The 11,798-nt window shown below is 42.4% G+C and overlaps 2 protein-coding genes across 2 annotated transcripts; one reads left to right on the plus strand and one right to left on the minus strand.

Moving 5' to 3' along the window:
• Nucleotides 1–218: 218 nt before the first annotated feature.
• Nucleotides 219–9,284, minus strand: LOC143036257 (uncharacterized). Its single transcript, XM_076203504.1, has 5 exons — nucleotides 9,235–9,284; nucleotides 8,604–8,781; nucleotides 4,964–5,053; nucleotides 1,836–2,012; nucleotides 219–842 (listed from the first exon to the last, which is right to left on the minus strand). The coding sequence occupies exons 1-5, from the start codon at nucleotides 9,282–9,284 to the stop codon at nucleotides 219–221; spliced, it is 1,119 nt and encodes a 372-aa protein (XP_076059619.1).
• A 1-nt stretch (nucleotide 9,285) lies between these two features.
• Nucleotides 9,286–10,180, plus strand: LOC143036258 (neurotrophin 1-like). Its single transcript, XM_076203505.1, has 2 exons — nucleotides 9,286–9,303; nucleotides 9,530–10,180. Exons 1-2 carry the CDS (start codon nucleotides 9,286–9,288, stop codon nucleotides 10,178–10,180), a joined length of 669 nt encoding a protein of 222 aa, XP_076059620.1.
• The last annotated feature ends 1,618 nt before the right edge of the window (nucleotides 10,181–11,798 follow it).

The raw sequence follows: 11,798 nt of genomic DNA on the forward strand, positions 1-11,798 counted from the left end.
GTGAGATGACTAGAGAACTGCTTTCTTCATGTACCACCGTCACACCAGGATCTGCCGGGCTCTTCTCTTCTGTTGAAGACGAAGACTCGCCGGTGTCTCCTTGGTCTGGTCGATGTCTTCAGGTGTTCTTTGTTTCGGTTTCTTGTGAGCGAGATATGCGAGATCGATGGTCCCTGTTGATCTTGGTGAGTTGGGCCTCCATGGATAGTTGCTTTGACTTAGTGATCAATGGTGTAGGCTCCAAGGAAACAGGCGCAGCTGGCTGGGAGCTTGAAGGACTCGATGGCGAAGGGGAAGTACTGGTCGTAGGCGTCGTAGACGAGGAAGCGGTGGTAGGCCGACTTCTGCAGACACTTGGACTCGTAGCAGTGGGGCACGAGGGGGCAAGCCTCTCCCGAGGTCAGGCACTCTTCGATACGGGTGGTCTGCGTCAGGGTCTCGTAGTGGACGTCGACGTTGTTGACGATGATCCTCCACTTGCCGTCGGTGTTCTGCGCCCGAAGAGGCCTGACGTAGGCGGTCTCGGAGGGACACAGGTAGGTCTCCTCCTCGAGGGTCTCGGGTCTCTCGACGGAGAGGGCGGTGTTGAGGTCAGCTATGTCGGCGTAGAGGGACACGAGCTTCTGGTAGTGGTACTCGGCTGCGTGTTTGATCTCGTAGGTCGGATACTCGGAGTCCTCAAGGCACCACGGCTTGGTGGTATTGGCGGCGCAGGCGGGGACGGGGGGCCCGTGGGGGCGGGGCTTGTAGGCAGGGGCGGGGTGGTAGGCGGGGGCCGGAGTGTAGGGTGGTCGATGGTAGGGGTTCGATCCCGCTGCCACTGCCACAAGGGCCATAATGACCTGCCAAACATTTCGAGAATAATGATTATGGTAATATTGGTCTAAGTCGATTGAAAAATGTACTTTTTAGCACACGCACACTACCTTCCATAAACATATATATAAAGATATATATGATATATTAATTATGTATAAATACACACATACGCACACATGTTATATATCCATCCAAAGTTCTTTCCCCCATCCTACAAGATTAAAACCAATTTGACCATTTTTTCCATCTAAGTAGTTCTGTTATATTGTCCCTGTCCACCGTCACATTGCTTAATCCAAAGGCAGCGCAGTGAGGCGCAACTCCACCACATCAGGGCCCGACAGGTTAATCCCCACGGATTCATCATTTTTCATTATATTGTAGAAAAAAAACAACGAGTAGATAAAGTCATCCCTTTGTGCGTTTTCATCCACTCATCTATCCAATCTTCTTTCATTCATTTCTATTTTTACAATCTCTCTCTTTCCTGCTCGACAGGCATTTGACGTGTATCCAAAGCCCCGATTACTGCGTCAAAGCACCTCATTCTCGTTGTTCCATATTCCATTCACTTATATTTTCCACTCCATTTTACTATTTTTTCTCATTCATTCTACCCAAATGTCCAAACCTTTTCAGCCCACTCTAATCTACGAATCTACGTATCTGACATCCCTCTGTACACGTTTGTGTGTGTGTGTGTGTGTGTGTGTGTGTGTGTGTGTGTGTGTGTGTGTGTGTGTGTGTGTGTGTGTGTGTGTGTGTGTGTGTGTAAGTGTGAGTAATACATAGTCATGTACGATCCTATTATTGGAACCAACTTATGTAAATACACTTAGATTTTCAAAAATTCACGTATTTGCGATACGCCTTGACACGGTTCAGGAGTCCGGAAGGAGACTACCTCTAGCCCTGCCTGCATGCAAGAAAGCACGCAAGCACACACACCATGCAAATAACTCAAATTTCGGACCCATATTCTAACGCGACGGGTTGAGAACCCGTCCAAAGTTTACCGCAAATCTCGCTGCCATGTCGAAGATGCGTGTTCGTATGTGTCCGCTCCGGCGCTGGCGACGACTTGGGGAGGTGTGAGGAGACGATGCTGACTGGGGGGCTTTTATACGTCTGCAGGCGTCGTTGGGCGAGGTTCTCCTTCTCCCTTCTCCCCTCCACTCTCCTACTCGTAGAGTCTGTCCAGGAATATCTCACGTTCGGTGATCATAACATAAATATCCAATAAGTTATGATCACGATATTCCCTTATCCTTTTTTGTGTGGATGTTATGTCTACAACACACACACACACACACACACACACACACACACACACACACACACACACACACACACACACACACACACACACACACACGACTCGTGTCGCAGTGGTTGAGTTCCCAGCCGCCTTATGGAGTTCCGGGTTCGAATCCCGCCCAAGGCTGAAATAGTTTCATTATCGCTACTCTGCGAGTCGTTACTCCAACTCACTTGGGCGTGGAGTTGTGTGTGTGCGTGTATGCGTGTAGGGTCACAGCATTACCCATAGGTCGGTCATATATAAGCTCTGAGCTCTCTTCCAGGAGGGAAATAGCTGTCGATCACAAGTTAAACACGTGATCCAAGACCATGGTGAATCACACACGCGCGCACACACACACTCTCTCTCTCTCTCTCTCTCACACACACACACACACACACACACACACACACACACACACACACACACACACACACACACACTGCCGTAGGGTGGTGTCTGGCTGTCTCGAAAAGAGGCTGCAGCAGATCCGAGGTGAATACACACACACACACACACACACACACACACACACACACACACACACACACACACACACACACACACACACACATGTCGGGACAGCATGAGGACAGACTTGATGTTATCGCGATGGCTCAACTAAATAAAATCACTTTTCTTTCGCCATAATGAAACCTGTAAAGTGTGTCAACTGGTTGATATTCACGTCGGATTATTATTATTATTATTTTTTCGTATGAGGTTCACACTATTTCAGTTCATATATTTAATATGGTTATGTATTTTGCGGTTCTTCTATACAACGGCAGACAATTCCATTCACTTCATACATACAGTATATATGAATATATATATATATATATATATATATATATACAGTATATATATGTATATATATATGTATGTATATGTATATATATATATATATATGTATATGTATATATATATATATATATGCATATATATATGTATGTATATATATATATATATACATATATATATGCATATATATCGCTACTGACCAAGAGAAAATCCCAGTAAGGTTAAGAAAGAGCGTCTTCATTCCCAAAAAATCAATGTATGATCTGCGATTGGACAAACTGGCATATTTGGACTTTTTTTTTTTTTTTTAAGGAAAGTATCACAAGTGAAAGATATCTTAAAATGCTGTGTGACGAGTTATAGCCAGATGTAATAGCTAATGGAAATGAGGACACAATTGTCTTTATTTAAAATGGCTAAATGAAACTTTACGAAGATGACAGATGGGTCGTGCGACTTCCGATACGTCCTGGCCTTCTCGATCCCCCGACCTCATTCCCTGCGACTTTTTTTTTCTGGGAATTCATCAAATCCGAATTTTATGAGACGCAACCTGATTTTAATAAGACCTTAAAACAAAAAATTACTCTAGGTTCCAATGAAATGTCAGTCAGTATTAGATATAAATTGTATTGGAGTACAGAGAAAGGCTTACTATTCCTGCTGAAAATAGTGGACATCATAGGTATTTTTTACAATGTGAAATCGATAAATACTATACTGAAAAAATGTATACTTTTATTGAATAAAAGCTCAAGTAGGTTTGTTTAAGTTTTAAAATAAAAAGTAATGATTTATTCAATGGTTTGCACACACTTGAGACACCATATACAGTATAATTGTTTTGTTCTGTCAAGCTGAAATGAAGAGTCCTTCTTACGTAAGACAAACAAAACCTTTTGGATTACTACAAAACTCCTTATAAAAAATCACAATAAACCCGTCTTACTAAACCCTGTTGAAGTACTGAAAAAACAGAGAAGAAAAGAAAATCTACAATAAAAACATTTTAGTAGACCATGGTAGCACCTAATCAGTATGATCAAGCTGATTATATTTATTTCAGACTTCAATTCACAACTACATTCATTCCAACATATAAAAAATTCACATGCACTTCTCTCCAAATATACAAACTTGCCAAGTTGGACTAAGCAACCATGATGAGGTACAGAGGATGTATAGTTCCTCAAGGAATAGGGTGGTCCTGCAGAAGACCATAAGGCTGAACTACATATGATTGACGTTCCTTGAAAACAAAAGAAAAAGTTCACAATAAACACGTTGACCCTCCACAACGGACATCCAAACGTGGCCCGAGATATACCAGAAGGATGCAAATTAATATCTTATAGTTCCTGTTATATCCATACATATTCGTTGGCAAAGAATCACTTAAGCCAAAAGACAAAACTATTTTACACAGAAATATTTTTTCTTAAATTACCAACGAAATTCGCAAGAGATTCGTTGGAAGAAGAAACAAAAAAGCATTATTTTTGACAACAACATGACATACTTGCTATCTACAGAAAACGAAAACCTTTGTATACCAACTGATACAACGCCCAGAACTAGCCAGACTTATGAAATGCTGTTAACCTATGTCTTCTCTCTCTCTCTCTCTCTCTCTCTCTCTCTCTCTCTCTCTCTCTCTCTCTCTCTCTCTCTTCTTCTTCTTCTTCTTCTTCTTCTTCTTCTTCTTCTTCTTCTTCTTCTTCTTCTTCTTCTTCTTCTTCTTCTTCTTCTTCTTCTTCTTCTTCTTCTTCTTCTTCTTATTCTTCTTCGTTTATTATTAGAGAAGAGATGGGAACATCTCAACTTCCCTATGTCTCAAGAGCATAAAAGCGTCTAGGACCAGCCATGATCGAATTTGTATCAACGTGACCTCTTGACGCTTTCAGCCCAGGTTACTGCCCTCAGCTAAATGAGGTGTAAAGTAACGTCTGTTATGTGACCCTTCTCAGAAAAAGGGATAATTTAGAGTTAGGTCAACTCTCTGTGAGAGAAGGCAAGTGGAACACTCTAAAAGAGTATAACCGTTGTGTCAGTAACCTCTTCCGTACCGAGTGTTGCACTTTCCAGAGCGATAAGGATGAGTACTAATATCCTAAATGGATGGGAGATAGGCTGCAAAATAACATCGGAATAAAAATAGAGCTTTATATTGGGAGCAAAAATGGGGGAAAATGCCTTGGCTCTAAGTATAACGAAATGGTTAGACTGGTTAACAAGAACATGCTCATAGCGAAACGCAATTACGAAATTAAGGTTGCCAGACAAGCGAGATCTGACTAAAAAGACTTCTTTCATCTCTACAAAACTAAGAATTGGAAAAGGATAGACCCAATTAAAACCTAAGAAGGTGTCTTGATAAATTTGGAGAAAAAAATGAGCTAGGAGATTTATAAATGTTTTCTCGCGGTATTAACAAAAGAGAGGATAGATATGCTATATGACTGTGACCAAATCTTTATTTGGGATGAGGGAAGTAGATTAACTAGCATCAACATTAGCAACAAAGAAGTAGTCAAACAGACTGGTAGACCTAAAGCTACAAAATCCCCGGGTCTAGACGATTTTTATCCGTGAGTGCTAAAGGAGTGTAGATTTGAAATCTGCGACCAATTAACTTATGTATTTAGTAAGTCGGTAGACACTGGTTTCGTGCCTACCCCTTTTGGGCAGGAAAATGTTGTTCTTGTTTTGAAATAGGATTATAAATTTTCTATACACAACTACAGGCCAATCAGTTTGACGTCGGCTGTAGGTAAAATGCTGGAATCAATAATAGCTAATAGAATCAGAGGTTACAATGGAGATATAATTTGATTCATGACTCACAGCATGGGTTTACCAAGGGTAGATCATATGTAAATAATTTTTTATCCTTTAACAATAATGTCCACAAGGAGGCAGATAAAGACTATTAAATAGAGTCAAAGCCTATATCACAGGAAGAAAATTTTTAGAAAGGATAAGAACATGGATTAGTGAGAAAAAAACACAGTGGGTCACCATTAATGGTGTAAAGTCCAAATGAGGTAATGTTACTAGTGGAGTTCCCCAGGGGCCAGTTTTGGGTCCCCTATTGTTCATTATGTATATAAACGACTTGGACAATGGGAATGTAAGTGATTTTAGTAAGTTTGTGGACGACACTAAAATAGGACGCCATGTTAGGTCCGAGGAAGACGGCGGAATACTGCAGGAAGATCTTAATAAATTGTTCACATGGTTGGTAAAATGGCAAATGAACCTCAATATCTTAAAGTGCAGTGTGTTAAAGGTAGATTCACACAACCCAGAAAATAGGTTTAGCTTAAATAACACAAATTTAGAGAAAACAGGACATGCAAAAGCCCTGAACTTGAATCCAGGAAACAGTGTGTTGGTGTCAGGAACAAATCTAACAGAGCATTAGAATTAATTGCTAGGACGGTTACAAACAAAAGTGCATATGTAGTTACAGAACTATCTGACAGTAGTTAAACCCACCCCTGACTACGCGGTACAGTTTTGGTCTCCGAAGCTAACGCGAAGCTAACGCGAACGCGAACACAAAAGGGAAATCGAACGCGGAAGCGAATGCGAACGCGAACTCGAACGTGAACTCGAAAGCGAACGCCAACGCCAACGCCAACGCCAACGTCAACGACAACGACAACGACAACGCCAACGCCAACGCCAACGCCAACGCCAACGTCAACGCCAACGCCAACGCCAACGACAATGCCAACGCCAACGCCAACGCCAACGCCAACGCCAACGCCAACGCCAACGCCAACGCCAACGCCAACGCCAACGCCAGCGCCAACGCCAACGCCAACGCCAACGCCAACGCCAACGCCAACGACAACGACAACGACAACGACAACGCCAACGCCAACGCCAAACGACAACGACAACGAAGACGACAACGCCAACGCCAACGCACACGCACACGTCAATATGAACGCGAACTTGAACATGAACGTAAATTTGAGGATGAACATGAATTTGAATATGTATGGGTATTTCCCTGTGTGTATGTGTGTGTGTGTGTGTGTGTGTGTGTGTGTGTGTGTCTGTGTCTGTGTCTGTGTCTGTGTGTGTGTGTGTGTGTGTGTGTGTGTGTGTGTGTGTGTGTGTGTGTGTGTGTGTGTGTGTGTGTGTGTGTGTGTGTGTGTGTGTGTGTGTGTGTGTGTGTGTGTGTGTGTGTGTGTGTGTGTGTGCGTGTGTATGTGTGCGACAACGACAACGCCAACGCCAACGCCAACGCCAACGCCAACGCCAACGCCAAACGACAACGACAACGAAGACGACAACGCCAACGCCAACGCCAACGCACACGCACACGTCAATATGAACGCGAACTTGAACATGAACGTAAATTTGAGGATGAACATGAATTTGAATATGTATGGGTATTTCCCTGTGTGTATGTGTGTGTGTGTGTGTGTGTGTGTGTGTGTGTGTGTGTGTGTGTGTGTGTGTGTGTGTGTGTGTGTGTGTGTGTGTGTGTGTGTGTGTGTGTGTCTGTGTGTCTGTGTGTGTGTGTGTGTGTGTGTGTGCGTGTGTATGTGTGCTTGCGCGTCCGTGTTGCTTAGCATCAGCCGCGGTCGACAGGAATGCATAAATATAACAGCTTGCTCTGAAAAAGTTACATCATAACACTGTTCTCCAACTGCGCATATTATCTAGTTTAAGTTTAATTTATATATATATATATATATATATATATATATATATATATACAATAAAACACAAAGAACGTGTGTTAAAAAATGCCTGAGCAACCACCAGGGAAAAAAACTAACGAAGCAGAGCGCTTTCGTATAGTTACATCTTCAGTGCTAATACATAGAAGGAATTACAAGAAGAAACAAGGTGCAGAATATATGACTGAGACATGAAGAAGGAATTCGAAGAGGTAGTGGAAGAGGTACACGTGATTTTACTGCCGTCTTGGTAACCAACTAGTATTGTACTATTGCTTACAACTAGTATATTACAATTTAAAAAAAAATTAAATTTCTTGGCAAACATAACTATCTAGTTTCTACAAACCTTGGTGGAGATTGACATTTATTCCCTCTAGATTTGATCAAACTGCATTCAATTAAATTTCTTTCTGTGGTGTTATTGTTATAAAGTATGTGATGACTTTAGCTATATCCCAGTCAATTAGGTGGTCAAAATTGTTCATGAGGTTGAATATACCGCTAGATTGGTTTCTTGTGTTGATTAATTCGTGTTTTGAGTGTTTTAACAGTCTGACCAACATAAAAATGATAACATGATTTACAAGGTATTTTATACAAGCATCCTTTATCACTATTGACGGAATTATTTATGAGCAATCGCCTTACAGTGTTCTTGTTGCTAAAAACTACATTAATGCTAAAACTACGTAATAAATTTGGGATGCCTTGCATGTTCTCTTGGTACAACTAACACGTTAGTCTTATCAAAACTTTGAATTGACCTGAGGTTGTAAAAGATTCTTTTGGCACAATTATAAGCTGTATCAAGAATATATGTAGGGTATCGCAGCTTAGTACCAATATCGTAAATACATCTTCTTTTGTCATTGATGTACTCTGGCCTGCAAATGCGCAAAGCCCTAAGAAACATCGAAGAAAAAACATCGTTTTACGCCATTAATGTGTGAGGATTAATAGTGTATATATGAACAAACATTGGTTGGTTTGCGATATACGCTAGACTTTAACTCAATTTCACGGCGGTAGATATTACCTGATGGCTTGAGGCAATTGTTACTTGTCCCGTTACGAGTAGTATTTGATTTGAAAGCATCTTCAATTTCACTGTTGTCACTTCCCTTTACAATTTCAAACGCTTGTATTAAGTCTTCACTGAGTTTAGGAGAAAAGGTTCAGATGTTTTGAGTGGTTTTTTGTTTTGTTTTTTTGGTATGATTTGTTTCTTACATTTAGTATGAGCTCTGTGGCAAATCAACCAATTGATCAATTTATTAAGTTTTAGGCACCATACGGAAACAGCATATTCCAGGTATGGGTAGACAAGTTATCTATATGATTCCTTCGTCTTCCACTTCCTCCACATTCTCCTCCTCATCTTCCTCCTCTTCCTCTTTAACCCTTTTCTTCCTACCCAAATCTCCGTCCTTCCCACCCTTCTCTTCCTCCTCCTTCCACCCTTCTCTTCCTCCTCCTTCCACCCTTTTCTTCTCCCCCCTCTACTTTCGTTCTACTTCTAAGCCTGTCACTTTAAGTACAGAACACTAGGTAACAGCTGCGAGAAGTGAATGTTGTCAAGTATAAAAGAGCTGAGAGGAGGGGACAAACACAGTTCCAACGACTCCTCCAGCCGACAGCCTAAGAACCACCACCATCATTATGACACCTGCGCCCAAGGTAAACAAGGGAAACGAGGGAAGTGGCAGGGACGTCGCCTTTTCTCATACGAAAAGTCTCTTTAAGGTACAGGGGAAGGAACCACTTCGACTCCTACCTGAAGCGTCCGTTTTTCTCTTTTGCTTTAGTGTGGAGGACAGGGGTAGGGAGTTTGGGTGTTGACCTCAGGCATTTATAGAATTTTGTCTTTAGCTCCTCATATATTAAATACCTTGATTGATTGCAGACCCTCCTGCTGGTGCTCCTGGCCGCTGTCCTCTCCGCCGTAGTGGAAGGACAATATCTTCCGTCTTCCTTCGTGGCCCTCGACTATGGCAACAGCGCCCCCGCGACCCACCCAACCTCTTCACCAGCACACTGCAACCCTAATTATCCAAGCCGTAGTCCCTCTTGCGCACAAGGGTCTAACGCCACCTGGTGCCTCGAGGACGAGGAGTACCCGGCCAGCGAAATCCAGGCGGCCCTCAACCACCACTTCGCCAAGGTCGTCAGCCTTTGTGCCGACGTGACGGATCTCAACACCACTCTCTCCGTCGAGAGACCCGAGACCCTCGAGGAGGAGACGTACCTGTGTCCTTCCGAGACCGCCTACATCAGACCCCTGCGGGTGCTGAGTGACTGTGGCTGGAAGATCATCGTCAACAACATCAAGGTCAACTACCAGGACTTCACGCAGACGACCCGCGTCGAGGAGTGCACCACTTCGGGTGAGGCCTGCCCCCTCGTGCCCCACTGCTACGAGACCAAGTGCCTGCAGAAGTCCGCCTACCACCGCTTCCTCGTCTACAACCACTACGACAAGTACTTCCCCTTCGAGATCCGCACCTTCAAGCTCCCTTCCAGCTGCGCCTGTTTCATCGATGAGTTCCAGCTCTAAGCCTCCTCCAGTCAGGAGCCGATTCTCGCATCACCAGTCGAACTCCTTCTGAGGCACCACGGGTCACTTGTTACTTGTTGACGTTTTACCAGGGACTCGGACGATGGCGCCATTGCCACACCCTTTCTTGGAGTGTTTTTGGCTTCCTTGTCACAGTCCCGTATCTTTTTCCTCCTCCTAAACCACATTCACCCTCATCTCACGTTGACACCTCGTGAAGAAAGCAGTTCTCCAGTCATCTCGCAGCCATCACATAATCAGCCGACGACTATGGCAACTTGTTATGATCTATATCAGTTGTTCACACGTTTTCTTGGTTATTAAACGTCTTAGATTCAGAAACGACTTTTCAATTTATCTTGGACCTGGGTTGTATTTAGCACGTTTAGATCATATGTTCTGGTTGATGCCAGGTGGCTTTATTCAACTTGAAAGAACATCTGGTATAAAAAAGAAAGTAATATCTACATTTGCTCAACATCATAAAATCCTGTAAATGTTATTCTCGTAACCAAGACCGAATTTTCATTTGATAAAAATTCCCGTTTCTTTTAAAGATTTCATAATCACCATGTGTTACTCTTCCATGTTTTTCTTCTCTTTATCTTGTTTCAGTTGACAGATAAAGACAAATTTAAGTTATTTGCATGAGAAGAGTATCATTTCCCTATGATATGGTACGCCTATCTCGTGTACCTGATAGGAAAATCCTTACCAAGTACCAAAAGGGAAATAACACAAATGTTATGCCTTGTATTCTTTTCAATCAGAGAGAGTATGAAAAACAGAAATTATCAAGAGACAACATTTGTTACTAAACACCACTGAGCTCGCCGTGGTATGGTTCTCTTGGGCACACTTGGAATAAACATTTCCGTGCTCAGTGCCAACGGCTGGTAGTATTCTCGTCATAATGCACCTATCAGAACATTTAGTTTTCACCGCGGTATGGGTCCCTTACGCACACTAGAGATGAACACTTCCGTGCTCAGTGTTAACGGCTGATACTATTATTTAAAGAATAGCTATCTTCCATAAGAATAGTTAGAATATTATAAGTCAATATCATGACTGATCTCTTTATTCAAAATACCGACGATACTATGTACAACTAGTTTACAATCTTTGTACTATACCAACAGACACATAAGTGTCTGTTGGTGTAGTGGGCTAAGGCTCTGTGAAGGTAATCTTACGAGTGGCCGATAGCAGTGTGTTCGAATCCTGCATGCGACTGTCATAAAATTGTCGGATTCATGTCGCTGTTACTAGCGAATTTCTCTCATAGTTACAATGGCGAAAAGCGTGAAAGGGATTTGTTCCGATCTTTACCCCTTGCCAACTGGTGCACATGGGCCTTGTATAAAACAGGAATTGGGGTCGCAAAATAGTGATCTTTCCTATCCTCGGGAATCAGTTCGATTCCAGGTTTCAAGGCTTTTAAGTGTCTGCTGGTGTAGTGGGCTAAGGCTCTGTGAAGGTAATCTTACGAGTGGCTGATAGCAGTGGGTTCGAATCCTGCATGCGACTGTCATAAAATTATCGGATTGATGTCGCTGTTACTAGCGAATTTCTCTCATATATATATATATATATATATATATATATATATATATAT

Source organism: Oratosquilla oratoria, chromosome 20, assembly GCF_046742065.1.
Source record: "Oratosquilla oratoria isolate Oo_2021 chromosome 20, ASM4674206v1, whole genome shotgun sequence".
Lineage (NCBI taxonomy): Eukaryota > Metazoa > Arthropoda > Malacostraca > Stomatopoda > Squillidae > Oratosquilla > Oratosquilla oratoria.